The 26,093-nt window shown below is 44.7% G+C and overlaps 1 protein-coding gene across 2 annotated transcripts in view; it reads right to left on the reverse strand.

The window, feature by feature from the left end:
* Positions 1 to 6,664, reverse strand: part of Pdcd6ip (programmed cell death 6 interacting protein) — a 52,257-nt gene extending 45,593 nt beyond the window's left edge. For both annotated transcript variants that reach the window (XM_031343093.1, XM_031343092.1), the window contains exon 1: positions 6,309 to 6,664. In XM_031343093.1, the coding sequence (XP_031198953.1) occupies positions 6,309 to 6,517 (209 nt within the window). In that variant the 5' untranslated portion in view covers positions 6,518 to 6,664. The remainder of the gene's footprint in view (positions 1 to 6,308) is intronic.
* Positions 6,665 to 26,093: the final 19,429 nt, after the last annotated feature.

A 26,093-nucleotide genomic window follows, 5' to 3' on the forward strand; every position in this document is an offset into this window, starting at 1 on the left:
AAATATCAAAAAAAAAAAAAAGAACTCAAGAAAAAAAAAAACTAGCTTTCCAATTATTACTTCTGGGGAAGGTTTTAAGAAGACAAGCAAGAGAGGCAGAGAATAATATGCAGGGAACTAAGTTTGGCTGCAAACTGAGCGAACTGAGCCATTACTTAAACACACACAAAAGCTAATAGGAGCCAGTTATCTCACTGTCAGAGAAAAGAATCCCAAATACTGGCAGGGGCAGGGCTGGAACAAACTGTAATTCTAGACTGGACTGGAAGTATCAATGTGAAGTCATTTTTTTAACATTGTAGAGATAAAGAAGAACAACTACAAATGTGTATTATACATTACATCACTGAGAGGGCCTTGAAGCAATGACACCTCACCAGAACAAGAAAGACACTTAGTGTCCAGATAATCTCCTGCACTAACGAGGAAGAAATGGATGAAACTGGGAAAACAAAAGAATCAAGCCAGAAAGTGATGAAGATGTGAAAAACAAAGAGCAAAGCACAACAGCCCACAAGGAACTAGTCTTGCGGAGCTCCGCAGGGTCACACAGAGAACCACCCAACAAGAAGCTGACGAGATGCTCAGTCAGTAACGTGTTTGCCATGCAAAAAGGAGGAAAGTTTGCTCCCCAACTTGTAACCTCTGAACAGGTACCCTGAAGCTCTCTCCAGCCTAGCCTACTCTACAAGCTTTAGGTCAATGAGAGACCCTGTCTCAAAACACAGAGTGGAGGTCAGGAGAGATGGCTCAATGGTTAAGAGTACTGACAATCTTCTAATGGACTTGGGTTTGACTCATGGTGGCTCACAAACATATTCTCCTCCAGTTTCAGGGCATCCAATGCCCTCTTCTGGTCTCCATAGGCACAAGGCATGAATGTGATGTACAGATGTATACTCAGACAAAACATCCATATGCATTAAATAGACAGACAAACAAATTTTAAAGGAAAATGAACAAGTGGATACACCAGAAGAATGGCATCCAAAGTTGACCTCTGGCCTCCACATGAATGTTCACACATGCACACAGACCATACACACATGCAGCCACATCCTGATGAACACAAATACTGTCGCATTGACAAATCACAATCCACTGAAGAAAAGAATAATATTGTGAAGTAAATAAGCAGGTAACTAGAATTAGCTCCACATATTGTGTGATGACAATTAGTAAATCTTCTCCCACATATATATCTGGTTGTGGTAATATTCATCAATGGATACGAAAAATAATCAAAGCTTTGTGTGTACAAAGCCCAGGATACAATCTCTGGCACTATATGAGCTAGAGACAATCCTCTGCAGCTGTAATCTCAGTACTGGGGAGGTAGAGGCAGGAGGAACAAGAGCATGAGGCCAGCTTCAACAGAACAAAGCAATAATATTAAGTATGATGTGGTATCCTACAAATGTTTATTAAGGAGTATAACATATTCATTAACTATAAAGTCAAAGAACCTGATAAACAGTATCTTAACCAAGTCATAAAACTCCCAAGTTATCACATGGCGCCACACTCCTAATAAACCCTAAAAGCAGCACGGGTTCACCTGGGCACAAACACCAAAGCCACAAGGAAATCTGATACAAAACCTTACCAAGGTGGGGTCAGAGGGGCGGATATGGTGGCACACACCTTTAGTCAAAACATTCAGGATTTCTTTGAGTTCAAGCCAACCTGGTCTATACAGGAAGTTCTAGAACAGCCAAAGCTACATAGAGAGACCTTGTCTTTTAAAAAATTAAAAAATAAAAAAATAAAAAAAGGGAAGGAAAGGAAACGAAACGAAACAAAACAAAACACTTTATTACTGGACATTCTGCAAAGCAACTAGCCTGAGCTCTTCAAAAATGCCAAAGTCGTAGGTGGAATGAAGTTCACTAGCCTAGAGTGGCTGAGTCCCTGCATTTGATTCCTAGTGACCATTAAAGGGAAAGAAAGCCAAGGCTCAAATGATAAGAGAACCACTCAGACTGAAGGACATTAAAGAGGCATTAGTAACTGAAGCAACTGGTGGAATCCAGACCCTGTAGCTGTAAACCTTACCAATGGAGTATCAGCAAAACTTGAGTTCAACAGATTGAATGAAGTCAGCAAGCTTCCTTACTATGAAAGACATGGCTGGAATATATAAGAAAGTGCCCTTATCCCTAGGAAAAAAATTTTAGTATTAAAACCTTTTGATGGATTACTGTTGTGGTAATGAATGAGATATTCTCTATGTTCTCAGGCATTTGAACATTTGGTCCTCAATTGATGGTGCTGACTGGGAGGTTTCAGAGGTGTATTTCACTGGGGTGGGCTTTGAGATCTCAAAGCCTCTCACCATTTCTTTTTGTTGTTGTTGTTTTGTTTTGCTTTGTTTTTTCGAGACAGGGTTTCTCTGTGTAGCCCTGGCTGTCCTGGAACTCACTCTGTAGACCAGGCTGGCCTCGAACTCAGAAACCCCCCTGCCTCTGCCTCCCCAGTGCTGGGATTAAAGGTGTGTGCCACCGCCGCCCGGCTTCTCTCATCATTTCTTATGTGCTCTCTCCCTGCTTGTGATTCAAGATGTGAGCCCTCAGTTTGCTGCTCCAGCGCTGATGCTTCCGCACAATGGTGAAAACTCAGCCCTGCAGAGCAGAGGCTCTCAGCCTTCCTAGCGCTGAGCCCCTTTAATACAGTTCCTCATGTTGTGGTGACCCCGACCATAACATTATTTTTGTTATTACTTCATAACTGTAATTTTGCTAATGTCATAAATCATAATGTAAATACTTCTGGAGATACAGGTTTGCCAAAGGTTGAGAACCACTATCTAGAACTATAGGTTCTAATAAATCCTTCCAAGTTACTTCTGGCGTGGTGCTTTATCATAGCAATGAAAAACTAACACCCATTATACTTAAAATTACTTTCATATTTTTTAATGATGCTATGCATCACCTGGCCACCAATCAACTCTAGAGCTCAACATCAGGATATTTATTATACATTCAAGTCAATAAATTGCATTCTCTCTGGCTCAGGGCCTTCACTCCCTTCACTAGATCCTAAAGGCTACAGCAAGGCCTGGAGCAACAGAGCCTTTAGATGTACCTGCCGCAGTAAGGCCAAGCTGGACACAGACCAAGAACTGGCAAACTTTTTCGGAAAAGGGATATTCTAGACTGCTGACGAAAAGGAAAAGCATAAACTGTGTAAGTACTTACATAACAAGAAAGAAACCTCTGCCCCTGCCCCTACCCCGCCCCTGCCCTGCCCCAAGCCAAAAGACACAACAGCTGTTCAACTCCCGACAACTAGGCACATTTCCTGAAAAGTACCACTTTGCAGAAAAGGAGACAGAGGAAAAAGTGGCCAACACAGCCCAGCACCCCCTGTAGTTTGGCTATTCAGTCTCACCCCCAAAAACTGACTTGTTAAAGATTTAGGCTCCTGCCAGTGGTACTCTAGAGAAGCACCTGAATTAGGAAATGCTTATCCATGAGTTATCCACTGGTGAGTTCTATGAGCTACTAGGAAGAATCATTTAGCTGGATAGAGAAGACTGCTGGAAGAGGGCATCCACTCTGCCTGCCTCCAAACCCCCAAACTTCCCAGCTGCCAGAGGTGAGCAGCCTCTGCCATCACACACTTAGGCTGCCTCACTCCTGGCACAAAGCAACTGAACCACAACCTCAGATTGAAAACCTTTGAAATCATGAACAATAACAAACTTTTCTCCTTTTTTCTCAGTATTTTTGTCACAGCAATAAACAAACAAATTCCAGTGCACTCTCCTCTCCTATGGGAGAACAAAATAATACACTGTAAACTTCCAGACTCAGGGTCCACCGGGGAGCCAAGCATGGCTGAGCCAAGTAAGCCTAGATAGCTGTGGTGTGCACACCAGCCAACAGGAAAAGCACTGAAGCAAAGAGCAGAGTAAGCACAGAACACCAGGAGGCCACCAAGACACACAGAGCTAATCCACTCAAGTGTCATCTACAGGCCATACAAAAACAGGCAACTCATTAGTCCTAATCCTGACCCTGCTAGAAAGTAAGCAAAGAAGAAAATAGGACACGAAACTACTTGCTTCAAAGGTATTGAAGAATGACTACATAGAATTTACTGAAACCTTTGTGCCAAGCCTCTTCCTCCACAACCTGAGGTCAATGAACAAAACCAGAGTTGCATGGGCAGAAAAGGCCGTATATACATATACATGATCACAAAGTATGAGATGGCTGACTTAGAACATGTTATGGGAGGTGACAGGGAAAAGCAGCCAGTGGAAATCAAAAATGTCTGACCAGCATGAAGCAAATTCCAACAAGATTAGCTATGGCTTTACATGAGAGCCTACAAAGCTAACTACACCACAGGCAAAATGCTGCTCCTGGAAAGACAAACACAAGAGCTATGTACCTCCACAGAGCGAGAGACACCAGTAACGAGCTACCCTCTAGTTCTGCTTCCGTTTCAGACACCAAAGTTCTTCTTTGGCAATCTACCAAAACCGCAAGAGTATACCACACCCCTCTCTTTATGATTCAGAGAGATCTGGTTATCAAGACTCTAGCCTAAGATATTTACCTAACAATACAGAGGCCTAAGCAAGTTTAACACAATATGCTTTCTCAACATGACTGATAGATGTCCCCCAAAACACATCCAACATAGGAAATGATGCGGTAAAGAACAAGAATCCCAAAGGATTTTAGTTTAGAAATAAACATCTCTTCAGGGCTGGCCAGAAAGCTAAGACCAGGAAGATGCTTGCCACCAAGCCTGACCACAAAGCTAACTACTATGGATTGTCTTCTGGCCTCCGTACGCATGTCAAGGCATGCAAGCCAAGGCATGCACACACACAGAGAGAGTAGGAGAGAACATTCTTGGAAATAAGTACATTTGTAATTGATTTTTTTAATTAATCAGACTTAAAGATATCACAGTGGGCAGAACTCAAACACTGCCAAGCACACAACCCAAGGATGCACTCAATGTCGTAGGCACTGTCTAAAGACTCTGAAGGTGAGGGCAACACTCCCCTTAAAGCAATGGTTCTCAAACTTTCTAATGCTTCATGCTTTCATACAGCTCCTCATGGAGTGGTGACACCCGACCATCAAATCTGTTGTTACTTCCTAACTGTAATTCTGCTACTGTCACGAATGGGAATGTAAACATCTGATCTGCAGGATGTCTGATATGCCACCCCAAAGGGGCTGTGACACACAGGTTGAGAACCTTACAGGAACAGATGATATAATGTGCATCAAGCGCTTGGGACAGCTACTGGACACACAGGCCGCCTATATACTACCCACAGACAAGGGCTATGTGACTATACCCGAGCACTTTCAGGTGTTCCTTACTCTTTTACAAAACTCGGGCACTTTAAAGCAAGTCATGGGAGAAATGTTTGAAATCTGGCTCCACAGTCTGTCAACAGATAAAGTTTACTAAGGGCTGACTAGCGACCGCCTCGAAACACATAAACCTCATCTCTGAAGGAGACATCATGAGAGCAAGATAATGACAAAACTAAAGGATGTCTCTGGATATCTCTGGTCCCAAAATTTCAGCACCTTTCACCCTAATGCATCAGAATCCCTTGCATGAAACAAGAGCAGATTACCGGAAATTGGATAAGGTGCCATGGAAATGTTGTCATTATTAAAGTACCTGTGTTGTCACCAATTGCAAAAAGGACCAATGTATTCCACATGTGCATACCCCTATGTCGAAAGATTTTAAGTAACCAGTCTCAGTGGTCTACTATGTCATCCAAGTTTTCTTTCAAATGACTGTAGCTCCTAACTTTCACAACTGTCAATCTGTCAAGTGATTATTTTGAACATAAGACGACTTATTTCATATGAGCAATGTAATAGGTCACCGACATTTGGTTCAGTGTCCAAATCCTCTCCCTTGCCTTACGTAACTATTATTAGGAAATCTAGATGTGGCCCAATAAAGTCACAAGCAGGGATTGTAAAAAGGAGACTTCAGTTGTAACGCCCCAAAAGTGAAAACCGGTCAAACGGCTGTAAACCAGAGAGAGAGAGAGATCATTACATGGCAGACATCCTCCCAGGTAAGGAGCCTCAGTGACAGAAGCCATTGGGAAGGGAGGGCAGGGTTACGAGTCCTCTCACCAGGAAAGAATGCTGACCACACCTACGCTGCTGGCCTGAGTCAGAGTGGAGAGGGCCGGGCACGGGGGAGAGGGAAAGGGAGGGAGGAAGCGAAGCTGGGAAGGAGGGACGCTGAGAGGCGAGAGAGGCTAGGAAGGGGGCCTGGGAGGGAGCCCTGCGGCCCGGGCCCACCTCAGCAGCGTCTCCAGCGCACCCTCGTGCTTGTCCAGCGGGCGGCCGAGCGCCGAGCGCCGCAGCTTGCTGAGCTCCTCGGCCGCGCGGCAGTACTGGGCCTGCTCCTCGCCGCCGCTCGGATACGTCTGCTGGATGAACTTCACCAGCGGCTTAGCCAGGTCCACCTCCGAGGTCTTCTTCAGCTGCACCCAGATGAACGACGCCATGGTGAGCGCCCGGCCGCCGCGTCGGGCCGGACAGACGGAGGGACAGCGACGACGGCCTAGGCGCGCTCGGCACCGGCAGCGGACGAGCGGACCGACGGGCCGACGGACTGGGCCGCCAGCGCTTCGAGCTGGCCACTTCCGGGAGTCCCCGCGCAGGCGCAGTCGGAGGGGCGCGCCGCTCGGTCACGTGACGGTGCCACCAAAGCGGCGCTCACCTGGTCTCGCCTGTGCGGCGCCTGCGCGGTGCGGTCAGGCGGCAGCCTACTCCTTTGATTAAACTTTCAAAAAGATCCTTTTGGTTATTTTGGTTTGGTTTGGTTGTTTTGTTCCATACAGGGTTTCTCTGTGTAGCCGTAGCTGGTCTGGAACTCACTTGTAGTCCAGGCCGGCCTCGAACTCTCAGAGATCCTCCTGCCTCTGCCTCCCCAATGCTAGAATTAAAGGCATGTGCCACTATCGCCCGGCTCCAAGAGATTTTAAATTCTTTTTAAATTCTGCTTTATTTTTCTTTTTAAATATTTTTAATTAATTGTATTTTTACTTTTTTATTATATAAAAAAATATTCTGCCCAGTGGTGAAATGCTCCTTTGTTATGCTTTCTCCAATGAGGCCAGACTCTGGGTCCCTGGCAGGTATTGTGATGTACCGTTGAAGGTCCACTGTGTGTGCAGCTCCTCAGTCCAAAGTAGGCAAAGCCCCTGCCTTCGCGCAGTCAGCCAGGTAAGGACACAGACAGTATAAGGTAAGTAAAAAGAGATCTCTTAGAAGAACATAGCATAAACAAGGTAATTTAAGAAACATCCTCCCAGAAGATGAATTTAAAAGAATACTCGCAGGAGTATTAAAGGAGGTGGAGAGGTGGAGAGGACTTAAGTGGAAAGAGCCCCCAGACCAAAAAGCACGTGTATCCCATATCCAGTACTTAAAAGGGAAGCAGAGAATAGAATGAAAGGCAGTTGAAGAGTGACACCACAAAGCATTATGAAACTTGTAGTCAATGTATAGAGTCTGTTTAGTATGATCAGTGGTACTTAAGCAATTTATTTTTATATTTTAAAAAGGCCTCCCTGGGTAACTGGAGAAATAGATTAGCAGTTAAAGATTGTTAGCTGCTCTGCCTGAGTGAGAGAGAGCCCGACCTGGGTTCCCAAGATTCTCTTCAGGCACTTGCTCAACACCTGTAACTCAAGGTGACCCGTCACCCTCTTGTGGCCTCCTCTGGGACCAGCTCTCACATGCACATACATAAAATGTTTTATGAAGGCCTCCCAGAAGACAAGTCTGATGTTTTTAATGGCTTTTTTTTTTTTATGTTTTATATATCTGGGGGTATGCAGAGGTCAGAGGACAACTTCTCTAGTCAGTTCCTTCTACCATGTGGGTCTCAGGGATGGAACTCAGGTGATCATGATTGGCAGCAAGCCCCTTTACCTGCTGACCCATCTCAGCACTCTTGATGGAGCAGATGTGGATGAACAATATCATCTACGGAACATTCCAGGCAAACGTGAATCTATCAAGCCTTCCCATCAATCACACATTATTTTTTCATTTTTTTTTATTTTTATATGTATGCCTGCATGTATATCTGTGTACCGTGTTTGTTCCTGGTGCCCCCTGAAGCAGAAGAGTACATCAGATCCCCTGGAACTGGAGTTTCAGAAATAACGAGCTACATGTGAGTGCTGGGAATTGAACCTGTGTCCTCTGGAAGAGCAGCTAGTGATCTTAACAGTGGAACCACCTCTCCAGTGCCAAAACACACAATTTATAAGAAATACAACAGGCAAAATAAGAAATTCTGTGACATTCTGGAGGATAACTGGTGTATACACTTCAACAATGTAGCATCCTGGAAAAAACAATGGTTGTATAAAAAATTAGAAAAACAAAACTCAGGGACATTACAGCCTGACCCAGATCCTATTCCGAACAGACAAGCTATAAAACCCTTTTCAGGACAGCTGAAGGAGGAATGAAGACATGGAATATTTGATAAGATGAAACTGTGTTGCCATACAAACCTTGAAGGTCATTAAGGAAATGGCAACTCACAAAATGGTATGTGTGTAACACTCTTTTGGTTTTAAAACATTAAGTATGTGTATTTATGAACTATAAAAAAAGATTGTACCTTGAGGTGGTGCTGATTATAATCTTTGGAAATAGAAACATACATTTTTTTGTCTTCTTATTTTTATCTTCCTCTAACTTTTTTGCTTTATATGTTAAATTTGTTCATTAACAGTAAAACTTATTTTATTAAAGTTTATTTATTTATTCATTTACATTTACTTTTTAATTCAGAGGGAAATGTGTGTGTCTGTGTGTGTATGTCAAAGGACAACCTGCAGGAATCCTTTCCTGGTCCAGCTAAGGTCTTCAGGCTTGGTGGTAAGCCTTTTAGGCACTGATCCATCTCAGTGCACTATAAAAATGTCTTTATACTAGTTAAACTATTTTCTAATTAACAGTAAATACCATGGCCACCCCACCACGGCACCCTGCCGGATGTGTATCAGAAGGATGTAGTGAGGCAAAGTGTGAAACACGTTCAGAAATCAGGCAAAAAAAAAAAAAAAATCATCAAACCTGACACAAGGAAGAAAATCAAAACTGATACATTTTTTGAGTTTAGAATTGAGTTTACTAACACCCAGACAGGAAAAATAGGAATGGGGAGTAACCAAGGAATGCACCTGGTTTGGGTGCCTGTGGATCTGAGTGTTTGGTGAGAACAAGGGGGTGGATAACTCACTGGTCCAGAGGAGTTCCGGCTGTGGCACACCTCAGCCGTAATGTCTCATGTAGGGCACCAGATGTCAGGCTGCTTGTGTGCCTCACCAATGGGGTGCCCCATGACAGGCATCTCAGTCCCACAGTGAGAATCAGCGGAGTCTGAGACCATCACTGTGGTCCCTACTCTCCTGTGTACCCAGGCAGGCGCTGCTGGTGTATCGCTGGGAGTTGGGAACGGGGTCTGAGGGTCTGTGTTTCCTCTCAGGGCGACTACTCACCAGGCAGGAAGGGGAAGGCTGAGCCCAGGATGGGGATGGAATCTGCTTTGGTTCCTACTGAATGCCAGTAATATGGAGGGACTGGCTGTGAGAGAAAAGGCTTTCTTCAGGAGATTTCAGCATGGCTCTTTACCACGAAGGCCTCACCACCACCCCTGTCCGGGATTCTTGTTGAAGAGCTTGTCCTTGCTTGTCCAGACTGTTTTATTTGGTGGCAGATGTGACTGAATACGATTTACTTGGGGTGACCTAGGGATGAGCTAGCTTCTGCGGGAAGAGATGCCCAGAAAGCTGAGCTTATTGGCTGAACACTCGGGTTCTATCTAGATACCTCATTAGCATGGAGACCTCCAGGTTTCTAATGGTAGGCGACCATTGTCATGGCCCTCTCAGTGAGATGTCATGGTTACGTGTTCCAGATCAGGTAGCTTGGCAGGGCGCTGGCTCCATGCCTGCTGTTCTCAATTCTGAGATTGCCCTGGGATTTGATCCTGTCAGCCTTATCGGTTCTTCTGTCTGATGGTCCACTTCCTCCACGGACTGTGCTAACCCACACACATTAGAATAACTGTAGCAATGATATATAAGAGATTGAGTTCTACAAGTTGGTTTCGCATAGGAATCAGCATTCAGCATGCAAATTACTTACAAATCTGGGGAACTATAAAGGGTCACATAAAATAGGTCAAAAAGTATCAAGAAGTAAAGGTTCAAGTTAGGGTTGTTTTTTTTTTTTTCTTAATGTGTGTGTGTGTGTGTGTGTGAGGGAATGCGCAAGCCACAGGCTGTGAGTGTGTGGAGGTCAGAAGACAACTTTTCAGGAGTTGGATCTCTCTTCTACTTTGCTTTAGAGGCAGGAATTCTCCTGTAGCAACTCTGCTGGCTGAGTACCCCAGAGCAGCTGGCCCCCAAACTGTTAATTCTCTTGTCTTCAGCTCCCATCTCACCACAGGGATTGTAGGAGTGTAGGTGCACTCCACTGCATCCAGCTTTATTTGTTGTTGTTTTGCTTTGTTATTCGGGGTTTTTTATTTATTTATTTATTTTGAGACAAGATCCCTTCTATGTAGTCCTGGCTGTCCTTGAACTCCATCTTGTTAGACCAGATTTGAATCAGAAGCTTAAGGGTTCTTTGGCAAGTCAGTTGTGTTGGATGGTGTTTTGCTGGGATAGGGAAAACAGGTGGAGGAGTGTTTTCCTGAAGTGGACACAGGTGAAAGGCTCAGGCAGACTTGTGAAGGAACATTTGGCTGAAGCAGACCCAGGAGAAAGGATGTTCTGCTAAAGCAAGCACGTGAAAGGACACATGATGAAGGATTCTTTGCTAATGACACACATATATTAGTCCACCTTACCCTGTATAGTTGAGCTGCATTTATCCAGACTCCATAGAGAGAAATGTACCAAAAACATTTCTAGTTCTGTGCCTTGGTTTCTTTCCACTTCTTTGGACTCGGGCTGCTGGACAGAGTGATGTCAGCTGAGGCAGGACACGTGCTGAGGCAAGACCTGTGGAGGGCCCGTGATGTTCGAAGGGAATATAAAAAGGACTCATTGGACCGTGATGGAGGCTGCACTTGGCTTGCTTGCGTAGCTAATTTGTTGATCTAGCATCTTCGATGCCCTTCACTCAGTAGAGACAGACACAGCTGAGAACTGGTCCTAACATCCCTGCTGGTCTGAATCCCGCCTGCTTGGCCTAGGTCATGCCACCTGCTGCTATCCCCACACTAATGAACTGGACTGCTGGTGTATCTGTGGAGCTGCCACTGCTGAACTGCTGATTTTCTGAAAACACAAATGGGAGTTGCTTCAAAGAACCTTTCTAAACAAGTCCACTTCCCCTGTATCCTTTCTTTTCCACTACCTCGGGTGGGTGGTGAGCTAGAAGGGAGGCTAAAGTGTTTAAGAACCATCATTAAAAGTAGACTTTGAAAAAAAATTAAGTTACACAGATTAGCCTTAAACTCACAGAAATCTACCTGCCTATACCTTCCAAGGCATGCGCCAACACACATGACTTACATCTAAATTTTGTGTGCCTGCTCTGAGGCTCAAATTGAGGCCAGCAGTCTTCCACAGTAAGCACGTTTACCAGCTGAACCTTCTTGCTAGCACATAATTTGTTGTTGTTGTTGTTTGGTTTTTTCAAGACAGGGTTTCTCTGTGTATCCCTGGCTGTCCTGGAACTCACTCTGTAGACCAGGCTGGCCTCGAACTCAGAGAGAGCCAACTACCTCTGCCTCCCTAGGGCTGTGACTAAAAGTGTGTTTGTGCCATCACTGACCAGCAAAAATGGAATGTATTAAATTTCACAAAGATGTGCATCACCAAAGAAGCCAAATACATGGGGGGTGGGGAGGCAACAGAAAGCAACAAGTGTACAGAAGAGAGATGAGTTGGACGAAGGATGGAGAACACGGCAGATGAAGGGGAAGGGACCTGACAGGCGTGGGGCTGGCAATGTGGACCAGTCAGTAGAGACTGCTCTGGCTTCCATGAAGCCGTGGGTTTGGTCTCAGCACTGAGTGAACTGGCTGGGATGTAATCCACCTTCCAAAGCCTGGGATTGCCGGGTGAAAGCAGAAGGATCAGATGTTCAAGGATAGCCTTGGCTGCCTGAGGTCATATCTCAAAAAAGTGCAAGAAACACACACACACACACACACACACACACACACAGGAGAGAGAGAGCGAGAAAGGGGGGATTTTAAGATAACAAATGAAAACTAAACTTCAATAACAGCATAAAAACGTGGGTTTTGGTTTTGTTTTTTGTTGGTTTTTTGTTTGGTTGGTTTTTGGGTTTTGTTTTGTTTTGTTTTGTTTTTTTGGTTTTTCGAGACCTGGTCTCTCTGTATAGCCCTGGCTGTCCTGGAACTCACTCTGTAGACCAGGCTGGCCTCGAATTCGGAAATCCGCCTGTCTCTGTCTCCCAAGTGCTGGGATTAAAGGTGTGCACCATAATAACAGCAAAATTTGAGACAAAATTTCTTCTTCTTGTCTGTCCTCTATCCCCTGAACCACAAGGGGGAGCAGAGGCCCAGGAACATGAAGAGAGAGATTAGCATGACTAAGATTGTCTTAGACTTCTGCAGTCTTTGGAGCTGTGGCTCTAAAGGAACAGCTGACTGCTTCCTGGCATCCACATCCTCCTCTTCCTCCACAAACAGAAAGGCCAGCATTGTTTCTAAACACTGAGGCAAGCAGAACAGAATCTCCCGGAGGAGGAGGAGGGTAAGTGACCTTGGTAAGGAGTGATACAGGGTGAGAAGGCTGGGTATACATTTTGCTGGGCCAAGAGGATGACGTGTGCTTGTCTCAGTTTGTGAAGGGCAACTTAAGCCATCCCTGACCCAAATCGCTCATGCCACAGTGTCCTAACCCTGCATGGAAATGCAGCTTTTGGGTTGGCCAAGCTTCAACAACACCTATACCCTGGATGGCAAGACACCCATCATCCATGGGTTCCTGGTTACCCAGGCACCTTTGTTTCTTTTCTGTTGTTTTGATAGAATACCCTGACAAAAGCAACCTAGGAGAGAAAGGGTTTATTTTCCCTCACAGTTCGAGTTACAATGTATGTTTGTGGAAAAGCCAAGGTAGCAGAATGCAAAGCCACTAATGGTTACAACAGCAGTCAAAAGCAACAATGTATGCACGCATGCCACCACTCATCTGGATTGCTCCCCCTCACACAATTCAGGATCTCCTGCCCAGAGCACGTTGTCACTTACAGCACACTGGTCTTTCCAATCTAGGCCAACCTGATCTAGACACTTCACACCTAGGTGGTTCTACACACTGCCATATTGACAGTCAGAAGTAACCTGAGCTCAATACCCAAAGACCAAATGATGGAAGAAAGACCAGACAGCCCCAACTTGTCCTCTGACTTTCATCTGTGCACACAAAATAAACACATGCAAATTAATAAGTTGGAAGGAAAGAGGAAGAGACCTAAATCAACCTCTGGCCTGCACATGCATGCCATATGCACATGTAAACATGTTATATGCGTGTACCTCATACACCAACTGTTCAATCAGCGAGTTTGTTTGGTTTTTTACTTTTTCATTTTGACTTGGGACAGGGTCAAGTATATCACAGGCTGGCCTTAAACTCACTAGACAGCCAAGAGTGACCTTGAGTCTCTTCCTCCACCACCTGACCTTTTCATTCCGACCCTCCTGATTCCTGTCAACAGTGTCTCCTACTAGGTTTGTATATTTCCCTGATGGTTGAACATCTTTGTCAATGTGCATGTTGACTGTTTGTGTGTCTTCTTTTTTAAAAGTTTTTAAGATTATGTGTATATGTGTGTGTAGTCTGTGAGTTTGTGCACATATGTTCAGGTAATGTATGTTAAGGGACAGTTGACTCCATTTTCATTAAACACTGTTAGACATTGATCATGCCCTTAACTAAAGGTCACCTTGTTTGTTTGTTTGTTTAATTTCTTCTTCATCAATAACCTTGTGAATTGTACATTGTAAATTGTTTCCATTGTCCCAGGAATTGATTGACCATAAAATGTTTCATGATTTGTTAATTGTCTGACCGAAATTCATAACATGTAGCTTTCCCACCATAACAAAAATAACTGTGAAATTCTGTTGTTGTTTTTTTCTGGCCCTGCTCACTCTGGCCAATTTTTTTTATTATTATTATTTCATATATGTGAGTACACTGTCACTGTCTTCAGACAGAACAGAAGACGGCATTGGATGCCCATTACAGATGGTTGTGAGCCACCATGTGGTTGCTGGGAATTGAACTCAGGACCTCTGGGAGAGCAGTCAGTGCTCTTAACCACTGATCCATCTCTCCAGTCCTATGACAACTCTTATAAAGGCAATTATTTAATTGGGGTTGGCTTATGGTTTCAGGGGTTCAGTCCATTTTCATCGTGGCAGAGAGCATGGCAGCATGCAGGCAGACATGGTTCTGGGGAAGGAGCTGAGAGTTCTACATCTTGGTCCTCAGGCAGCAGGGAGAGAGAGTTCCAGACATGGCTCATGCATAGGAGACTTCAAAGCCCACTCCCATGATGGCACACTTCCTACAACTAGACCACACCTACTCCAACAAGGCCACACCTCCTAATAGTGCCACTCTCTATGGCCAAGCATTCAAACACAGGAGTCTATAGGGCCATTCCTATCAAACCACCACAGGAAATGTCTGAAAAGGATTGGAAACAGACATCAGAAAGTGACTTGGGAGAGATTGTGGATATGCTTGCAGCAAGGAGGTGAAAGTTTCAGTTAAAGCCTGGCATGATGGTTGTCTTAGTCACTGTTTTATTGCTGTAAAGAGACACCATGACCAAGGCAACTCTTATAGGAAAAAGCATGTAAGTGTGGGCTTGCTGATAGTTTCAGAGAGTTAATCCATCATGGGAGAGAGCAGCACAGCATGCAGGCAGACACTGGAGTAATAGCTGAGAACTACATCTCGGTCCTTAGGCAGAAAGAGACTCTGGGCCCAAATCACCGGGCATGCGTTTTTTTGAAACCTCAAAGTCCACCACCAGTGACGTACTTCCTCCAAGGCCACACCTCTTATACCTTCTACTCCTTTCAAATAGTACCATTTCCTGATGACTAAGCATTCAAATATATGAGCTTATGGGGGCCATTCTTAAACATCACAGTGATACACACCTGTAATCTTGGCCCTCAGTAGACTGAGGAAAGAGGATTCTTGAGAGTTCAAGTCTAGTCTGGGGTTCATAGGCTATGTCTCAAATAACAGTGAAGTTTCAGAGAAAAAAGAAAGAAGGAAGGAAGAAAGGAAAGAAGGGAGGAAAGGAAAGAAAAGAAAGAAAAGAGCTAAGTAAAAAAATATAGAAAATATAAAAACTAAGACCAGGGACACAGCTCAGTTAGCCTTTGGAAGACACTTGCCTAGCTATAATAATGAAGCCCCTGTACAATAGAATTAAGGCATGGTGATACACACTTGTAACCTCAATATTAATGATAGAGTAGGAAGATCCGAAACCTAAGGTCATTATTAGTTGCATAATGAGCTCAAGGCTAGCCTGAAGTACATGAAATTAAGTTCCGTGGAATATGAAAACAAATGTTTCAAAAACAATGAACAGAGGGCTGAAGAAATGACTCCGTGGTTAAAAGTGTGAACTGCTCTTGCAGACAGCCAAGTTTGGTTCCCAGCATCCGTATTAAGTAGCTCCCAACTATCTACAACTGCAGCTGCAGGGAGAGCTGATGCCTCTGGCTGGGGAGATGAGCACACATACACACACACATACACACACACACACACACACACACATACACACACACACACACATACACACACACACACACATACACACACACACACACACATACACACACACACATACACACACATACACACACACACATACACACACACACATACACACACACATACACACATATACACACACACATACACACACATACATACACACACATACATACACATACACACACACACATACACACACACACACACACACTCTTAAGAGTTAGGGCTGAAGAGATGGTTCGGCACTTGTACTGCTCTTCCACAGGACCCGACTTTTTCAGTTGCCAAAACTCACACCAGGAATCTCATTATTGTAATTCAGGTCCAGGGATTTTGACACCCTCTTCTGGCCTCCAGCAGTAATGCACTCACAGGCACAAACACACAATCACACACACATACACACACACACACACACCTAGTTTTACAAATAAAGTTAAAATAATAGTAGTACAACTATTTATAGCAGCGATTCTCAAGCTGTGACTCAAAACCCCTTTGGTACTCTTCTATCTCCAAAAAATATTTACATTACGATTCATAACAGTAGCAAATTTACAGCTATGAAGTAGCAAATAACTCTATGTTACCATAACATGAGGAAAGGGTCTCGGCATTAGGATGGTTGGGAGGCACTGCTTTAAAAGATGGAGAAAGATTCTTCCCAGGTCCAGCTCTGATGCACTACAACAGACAGAACATTTTTTCAGGATGGCCTGCCTAACAACATGAGTGACCCGGTCCTTGTCTCCAGAAGCACCATTCTGTGGCTGCCATGAAGGCTAGGAGTATGTTGGCACCAGGCAGTGGCAAGCAGGTAGCCCAGGCCCTGCCAGGGAGTTGAGAGTGCCCACCACCTTTGCCTCTGAAGAAAACCACTCTCTGACCCTTCTGGACAGGACAACTCAGAAGAGCAGCCCAGGCACACTAACAGCTTGCAGAAAAACCCTCACCATCCCTTCCTTCCCTCTGTCTGTCTGATGTCTGTCTGTCTTTGGTTTTGTTTTATCTTGTGATTTTTCAAGGCGGGGTTTCTCTGGGTAGCCTTGGCTATCCTGGAAATCACTCTGTAGATCAGGCTAGCCTCAAATTTAGAGATTTATTTGCCTCTGCCTCCCTAGTGCTGGGATTAAAGGTGAGCACCATCATTCCCAAGCTCCCTGTCCTTTTCTTGAGTGTAAATATACTGAGGTTTTTTTTGTGTGTGTGTCAAATAAAAATTTAAAAAACACACTAGATGGGGTCAGAACAGACTGGAGAAGACGAGATAAATGGGTGGGCATGGAGTTAGATTAACAGGACTCTCCCTTTCAACATGAAGACAAGGGACTAACAGGAGGCCGTGAACAGCAGCTCAGGACCAGCAACTGGAACACACTCTGTGCCTTGTTATGGAAGAGAGGAATGAGTGGTGAAGTGGAGTGAGAGATTGACAGCCATGGTGGGTGGGATTTCACTGAAATTAGACTGTAGCCTATGTAATTCTAGCAGCCAACTTGAGCCCCACCAGTGCTTCCTGGAGCTTGGGGCCTTGTGCATGCCAGGCAGTCACCATCTCCGAGGTGCACAGCTCCACAATCAAACTTCTGAAAAACCAGAGGCAGAAAAATGAACCCTTGAGAGAAATGAATGGGAAGTGATGTCCCACCCACAGAGAAAACCAGTTCCTTTGACAACAGATTGCTCATCTCAAAGCATGAAAACCAAAAGGAAGCAAGAGAAGGATGCTAAAGAACCGTGAACACAGAATTCTGTATCCAGTAAAAATATCCGGAATAAAGGGGGAATGGGCACTACAAAAATTACATACGTGTGTTGCATGTATGTTTAGCGTATGCACAGTTGCATGAGTGTGTGTGTGTGCATGCATGTGGACATGTCAGCACACCTGCAGAAGCCAGATGAGGATACTGGGCTCACTGAAGCCAGAGTGAGGTGGGCAGACAACAAGCCCCAGAAATAATCTTGTGTCCACCCCAGCACTCAGGTTGCAGGGGTTGCATTCAGGTCTGGCTTTGCACTTGGATGCTGAGGATTTGAACTCAGTTCCTCAAGCTTGTGCTTCAAGCCCTGTTACTCACTGAGCCATCTCCTCAGCCCATGGAAAGAACAACTACAACTAACTCATCTGGTTGAGCATATGCTTTATAGTTTACTCAAGATCCTGGGTTCAAACAGTCCCCAGCACCAGGGGAAAAAAATGCCCCAAAATAATTTACCAAGAATAGAGTAATCCTTAGAAAGTGGCCAAAAGAAAGAGAGAATAATCCACAAATTAAAGGAACATTGGTGTTTGTTGGTTTGTTTTGAGACAGGGTTTCTCTGTGTAGCCCTGGCTGTCCTGGAACTCACTCTGTAGACCAGGCTAGCCTCAAACTCAGAAATCTGCCTGCCTCTGCCTCCCAAATGCTGGGATTAAAGGCGTGCGCCACCACTGGCTGGCTAAAGGAACATTTTTAAAAGGTTGAACTAAGATGCTCTCATGTCCCACTGTGTTGGCTACTTCCCCATTGTTCTGAGCAAAACACCCAGCAAGGAACCCTATGGGAAGAAGGGTTTATTTTGACTTTAAGAAGAGTAAGAAAGAAAACCAAAAAAAAAAAAAAAAAAAAAAAAAAAAAAAAAAAAAAAAAAAAAAAAAAAAAAAAAAAGATAGATAGATAGATAGATAGATAGATAATAACAATGGTACAATGGAATCTTAGTGCCTTGAGAATTATTGTTTTGTTGTTATTGTTGTTTAGCACAAGCCAGGAACACCTCTACTCCCCCCTCTTCTTCACTCAACCCCTCCCCACAGAGAAAACTCTGTGCTAACAGGCCATCACCCATTGGCTCTGTGTTTCCGTGACCAATCCAAGAGCACCTGCTCAGAGACTCAGTTTTTGACCATATATGGGCACAACCCAGCTCCTAGCAGCTACATCATCACTTCTCACCTAAGCAACTATAAAAACTTAGCCCAGGTACATGGCTTCACTGACTTCCCACTGTGAGGCTGGTGAACCTGAGAGCTGCCTCCCAATAAACCTGCCTTTACACTCTCAAATTTGGCTTTAATTGGCTTATTGTGTCCTTGGAGAAAGCCTATTAGTTGTCTGGTTTTGTTTGTTGTTTGTTTTTCGAGACAGTGTTTCCTGTATGGCCCTGGTTGTTCTGGAACTCTTTGTAGACCAAGCTGGCCTTGAACTCACAGAGATCCTCCTGCCTCTACTTCTTGAAGCATGTGCCAACACATGTGCCCCTGCCTCCAGGCTCTCATATAACCCAGGCTAGCTTTGAACTCCTGACCCTCCAGCCTCCACCTCCAAAATGCTAGAAGTGATGGTTAGAATTAATATATCAACTTGTCAGAATCTAGAATCACCCGGGAGATGGGTCTTTAAGTATGCCTGTATAGAATAATCCCTAAGTTTTTAAAACTTGTGTCTAGATGGCTCAGTGGTTAAGAGGGTAAGATTGCTTTCCAGAGGACCGGGCTGGATCCAGTACCCAGTACTCACTTGGTGGTTCCTGGGAATGTAATGCCCTCTTCTGGCCTCCATGGGTACTGGACATATATGTGATACACATATGTACATGTAGACACACATCTTTCTTTAAAAGAGAGGAAGAAAGATCCCTACCCATCGTGCCAGGGAAGACATGACAGCAAAAAAAGTTGCCTAGTAGTCCAGAAACAGAACAGGAAGTGGGCCAAGCTCCCGAGCCTCAAGGCCTACCCCTACTGACCCGCTTCCTCTGTGGAGGGTCAGCCTCCTAACAACATTCTAACCTAGCCCATCAATTGAAGACTCTATTTAGACATGTAAGCGGGGAGTAGCAAGGAAGGTTCTGGGGGAAGCATTGCATGATCATGGTAATATGTACGCAGGAGGAGATCCTATACCCCCGGAACATGCGTTATCCAGGCAGCACCGTGGATTGGCTTGGGCGAGTCCTTGGGCAAGCCAGATGGCCAAGGACGCTGATGACAGGCAAAGAGCGGGGCCACCTTGTTCCTAGCATGAGCCAACACCTGGAAACTCTGAGAAGCAGCTGGCAGGTTACATACGCCATACCTCACACCTCTGATTGAGATAATGAAAATGGAATTTCATTTTATTCGTAGGTCTGGTGAAGCTCAGAAGTACGGGCGGTAGCTGCTTTTTCCAGTCTCGGGGTATACCTGCTCTTCAGACCGGGTGTCCAGACCACTTTGGATGAGAGGCCAGTTCTACAAATACTAAAAAGAATTTTTTTTTTCAGATTTTTTTCATTACTTTTTCATTGTCTGAGAGATTTCCCTATCAGGGCTAAAGAGATGGCTCAGTGTTTAAGAGCACTGGCTGCTCTTCCAAAGGACACAGGTTCAATTCCTAGCACCTACATGGCAGCTCACAGCTGTAACTTCTGTTCCAGGGGGTCCGACCCTTCACACATGCAGGCAGAACACCAATGTACAGAAAATTAAAAGGTAAGAAATTATTTAAAAACTTGCCTCCTCATAACCCACACATTTAATTTTCCCCAATGTTTTCTTTTCATTAGATTTGGGAGACAGCTAACATTCATATTTATTTTAACCACATTTTAAAAGGTGTCATTTGATCATTATGATTACATTAGTCAAGTATTTTATTGTTTGCAAGTGGGAAAAAAAAAGCACAAATATGTCTGGGAGTATATAGTCCAGTGGTAAAGTGCATACCTAGGGCTATGGAAATGGCTCAGTGGATAAAGGAGCTTGCTGCCAAAACTGACAACCTGAGTTCAAAACCCAGAACCCCCACCATGGAAAGAGAACCAACTCTCAATGTCTCAGTGATGTCCTTTTGGCCTTCACACAAACAATATGGCAAATAAGTGTCCCCAACACATGATCACATTATATGTGTATACACACACACATATATGTATATGTGTTTATATATATATACACACACATATATATGTATATATATACACATATACATATATGTATATGTAAAAACGCTTGTTAGGTGCCATCTTTGTGGAAGAGGAGGAGGCGGAAGAGAAGAGAAAGGAAGAAAAAGTCATTCAATTAGAAAACCTTTGCTCATGTTTGGCCTTGGGAGTCCAGGGGCTTAGTCTTGAGACTCTCATGCTTACTGTTTGTGTATAAGAAAAGTCTGGGCTGGCGAGATGGCTCAGCAGGTAAGAACACCGACTGTTCTTCCGAAGGTCCTGAGTTCAGATCCCAGCGACCACATGGTGGCTCACAACCACCCGTAATGAGATCTGACGCCCTCTTCTGGTGTGCCTGAGGACAGCTACAATGTACTTACATATAACAAGAAATAAATCTAAAAAAAAAAAAAAAAAAAAAAAAAAAAAAAAAAAAGAAAAGTCTATTTTCAACAAAGAATTAGGAAAAGCTCTAGAGGGGCTAGAGAGATGGCTCAGCAGTTAAAGACACTGACTGCTCTTCCAGAGAACCTCAGTTCCATTCTGTACCTGGATGGCAACTGTCTGTAACTCCAGTTCCAAGGGACCCAATGACCCAGTGCCCTCTTCTGGCCTCCTGGATATTTCCTGCGAATAGTACATATACATATATGCAGGGGAAACACCCATACAAATCAGATACTTTTTAAAAAGTGAGAATAAAAGAGACAGAGAGAAAGAGAGATGGCTCCCATAGGAGTATGGTGAGTGGGAGCCCAGAGGAGCATATTTAGAGGCCACATCCTTGAACTAATCCTAAGAACAAAGAGAATATTGGGATTTTATAAATTTGGGGGCCTGGGCAGGAAGTTTCTCGTGACATGATTTATTTCAACATGGTTGTTTCCGTGACAAAGAGCATGGAAGAGTCAGGGACTGGTTGGGGTCATAATTTAAGGGCTGCTGATGAGCCACAGCATAGACAGCTTCTAAACTCTGTCACAGCGAGAGAGCCTCTGGGAGGTTGGCTGATATCTTTTGGCCTAAAGATGCAGACTCACATCCTAACAATGTCTGTCGATTGTTCTTGGCAATGTGTGTGTGTGGTGGTGGTGGTGGGGAGAATAGATCACAGCTGCTAGTCAGATGTGGAAGCACATGCCCAGCTGGTATTCCAGCATCCACAGAAGGCTTGAGGATCAGTAGTTCAAAGGCATCCTCTGCTGCATAGCAAATCGAAGGCTAGCCTGTGCTACCTCAGACTGTCTGAAAACAACAGAGCTTAGATGCTAGCTGCTACTACCACTAGCTTCAAGGGCTCGCTGTCCATTCTCTTTCCTATGTCTTCCCAAGTTCTTCCTTCGACAATTTATTCAACCGATTCACTTCATTTACAAGGTGCTATTTCAGCCTGGAGCCTTCTGATTTCTATTTCAAGATCTTTCAGCTCTGGGAGTTTCTCAGGGTTTTTTGTTGTTGTTGTCGTTCTACTCCAGAAAAATTTCCACTCCCTGTGAAAACAGACATTTTAAACTGAAAGCATTGCTTGCCTATGGGAATCATCAGCAGAACTAGGAAAACCAGAGATGGCTCAGTCTTCTGAAGAACATCTTAGTGAGTAAAGTCATTCCTGGGAGAAGGGTTCCAGTCTCCATCCAGCAGTCCCAGCCCGCATAGGTGTGCCTATGACGTGTCTACATAGGTGTGCCTCTGACATGTCTACACACGTCCTGGGCGTCGACTCACTCTACCTATCTCAGAAGCCTGGAGATTCAAGGTCTGTTCCAGGTATTGCTATGGCTTGGTGAAGAAGAGAAATGGGCTTATGTATGAATCTGCAAATTCCAAAGACCCATTACATATTTCCCAGCAGCCCCCTTCGTTGTTCTGGTTGACCAGTTGTGATGTGACCACTTAACGAGTGTATCAAGAAGAATATCTAAGGGATTCTTTCCCTCCTGTCTCTGGCTTTAGGGACTGAGGAGTTAAACCTTCAGGCAGTAGCATTCCATTTGCTTTGGTAATTCATTGCATCTGGGCCCAACCCCAGTACCCAGCCCAGAACTCAGATGGAGAAGGAAGAGAGGACATGAGGGGATGGAAATGCTAAGGGGCAATGGAGACCTACTAGCACAAGGAGGAGATGGGATTTAAAATGAAAATAGGGTGGTTTTTTTTTTTAAATACTTTTCTACTTGGATCCTTGTTTTGAAGTGTTTTCCTTTCCCCTCCCCCTCCCCCTCTTTTCTCCTTTTGGTCTTCTTGCACTGACAGAAGTCATGTCTCTCTCCACCATCTTCCTTTTCCTTTTTTGAGGTCAAGGTCTCATGTTGCCCAGACCACCCTCCAACTCACCATATGACTGAGAATGGACTTGATCCTGGACTCCTGAGCCTTCTGATCACTCCCTCTTAGGGATTATAAGAGAACAAAAACACTTAAAATAAAATACAGGGTCTCACTCTAGCCCTGGCTGGCCTATGGAACTTGTTCTACAGAGTGGGCTCCCTCACAGGGAACTTCCTGCCTCTACAGACTGAGTTGTAATTATGGACATGCACCACCATGCCTGGCAAACAAAAAGGCTTTTTAAAAAATTTGTTCTTAATTCAGAGTTCTAAAAATAGGAATTTTAAGTCCTGGATGAAGGGTTAAGTCTTCTTTAGGAAGGAGGAGCTTGAGGAGGTCAAACTGCTCTACAGGAAAAAAAAATTGGAAAGAATTTTATGTATTCATTTCTTTTTTTCACATTGGTTTGTTTTTCTGTTCTGAGGGTAAGCCAAGAACAGAGCTCAGGGGTGGAGGCAGCTGGGAATGCCTAGGTCTGGAGCTTGAGGCTAAGACACTTCTGTGGCTCTTGCCCTCTGACCGAGGTAGACCACGGCCTACTCAGAGCCTCGGGACCAAGGTATGAAAACTATGGGATGGACTGATGGCAGGGTAGAGTCAGACTGCTAAATGAAGACCAAGAATTCAGCAGAGGTAGCCAGTGGACCATGAGCCCACAGCTCCATAAGGAGTACACAGAGATCTTGGCCCAAGCTCTGGGTTCCTTCTCCCTGGGGCGGGGTCAGGGGGGGAATATGAACAGGCCAATCTTTGCTGGAACTGTCTGTGAACTAATCATACCTGGGATGTGAAGTGCAGATCACATTTTTGCAAGATGCCTTTATAGAGCAACATGCAATCAAAACACCAGGAAAGTGAGTCACATGAGAACCACAAAAATCAGTGAGAGTGTGCACGTGATCACCTTCAGAGGCTAGAGCAGGAAGATCACGAGTTCCAGGCCAGTCTGGGGGTGCATAGCAGGATCCTGGGAGGGTGAGCACAACTGTGCTAAGATCCTAGTTGGCTCCTCTGCTATGGAACATTTTCTAAATAGCAACTTGCTGTGACAGGAGCCATGCTACTAGCGTACAGAAAGCGTCTCTAAAATCCTTAATAATTAATCAGGGATCTAATAAGTGGGTTCATTTAAGCCCCCTCTGCTGCATAACTTCTCACACTGGCTCTGGTCCAAGCTCCTATATGCTTGTAGTAAAAATGCTGGCTGAGGCTGCATATCCCATGATGCATTAAATCTCTTCTACTTTTTCTGTTATGATTCTGGTATTAAATGGGCGGTGGTGGCACACACCTTTAATCCCAGGACTTGGGAGGCAGAGGCAGGCTGACTTCTGAGTTCGAGGCCAGGTCTACAGAGTGAGTTCCAGAACAGCCAGGGCTACACAGAGAAACCCTGTCTCGAAAAAAACAAAACAAAAAAAGAGATTCTGGTATTAGCTGTGTGTAATAGCACACTCTTCCAATCCCAGGACCTGGGAGCCTGAGGCAGGAGGATCTCAAGTTGGAAATCCACCTGGGCTATGTAGCTCTCCCCCAACCTCCAATCCTTAACCCCTAACCCCTTAAAAAACCAAAACCAAAACCAAAAGAGCACTTTCATGTTAAGAAAAGTGAGTATTCAAGACTATTGAGGGCTGGTGACATGGTGCAGTGGATACAGATGCTCCTGTTTGGGTGCGCTGCTGCAGAGGCCAGAGGAGAATGTCAGGTGTCCTGCTCTCTGTCTTATTCCCGAGACAGGATCTTTCACTCACTCTTGAGCCATGCTGGCACTCATGCTGGCACCCATGCTGGCACTCATGCTGGCACTCATGCTGGCACTCATGCTGGCACCCATGCTGGCAGCCGGGAAGCCCAGCAGTGCTTCTGCCTGGGATTACACCTGACTGTTTCTCTGTTGGTGTTGAGGATTTGAACTTGTATCTTCTCTCCAACTCATCTGGGCTCTTCTAATAAAAGCAATTCCAGCTGATTTGCTTTCTCTGTGTGTTCTGTCCTCCATCCTCTGGTCCTTCTGACCACAGTTAGGACAGTTAAGCATTTTCCTTTAACAGGGCACGGACCATACCAGGAGTTCCTCATTGTCATGGCTTCACTGAACCTAACCACCTCCTAATATTCTTGGGGTTTGGGGGCTTTGACGTGAATATGGGGGAAAGGCCTGAGAACTGTCATCTGATGGTGTGGGCTTCAATCCACATATAAAGGCTTGAGAAGCCAACATCCAATGGTGGAAGTTCTAGTCTGGGTCTAAGGCCAGAGACCAATGTCAAAGGCCTCAGGTGGAGAACAGACTCTGCTGTACTCACCCCTTGTTCTCTTCAGGCCCTCAGTGGATTTGGTGAAGCTCTCCTGTTAGGGAGAGGGGAGGGCAAAGCTTCTTCCTTCACCAGTCACTGGTTCGAACATAAGCCCATCTAGGGACATTAACAGCTACACTTAGAATAAACACATAGCCGATAGCTAGCTTTGTTACCCTGTGACAAACACCACAGGCCCCATTTTATTATCAGACTTAGCTGTTATACGTGTGTGGGTGTGTGCATGTGCACACATATATGTTTGTGTGGGTGTGATACCCAAGTAAGTTCATGTGTGTTGAGGCCAGATGCTAGTGTCAGGTGTCTTCAATTGCTCTGTCTCATTTTTGAAACAGGGTCTCACTGACTTGTAGGGTTCAGTGATTTGGTGATTTGGCTAGACAGGTTGTTCATCAGGACCCAGGGATCCCCCCTCCACCTTGCAAACATATGATTACAGACACATACCACCATACTTGGCTTTTATGTGTATGCTGGGAATTGAAATCACATTCACCTGCTTGTGCAGCAAACATGTTTAACAGGGCACGGCTCTGTTTAACAGAGACGACCAACTGAACCATCTCTCTAATCCCAAGGCTTTGTTAAATGTTGTGACTGACAACTCATGCTTGATCATATCTTTTTGCTGGTTGGGTCACATTTCCAGAATGTGTAGACACTTGAACTGTAGACACTTGAACGTATGGCTATTTTTTTTT

This window comes from Mastomys coucha, unplaced genomic scaffold, assembly GCF_008632895.1.
Source record: "Mastomys coucha isolate ucsf_1 unplaced genomic scaffold, UCSF_Mcou_1 pScaffold23, whole genome shotgun sequence".
Lineage (NCBI taxonomy): Eukaryota > Metazoa > Chordata > Mammalia > Rodentia > Muridae > Mastomys > Mastomys coucha.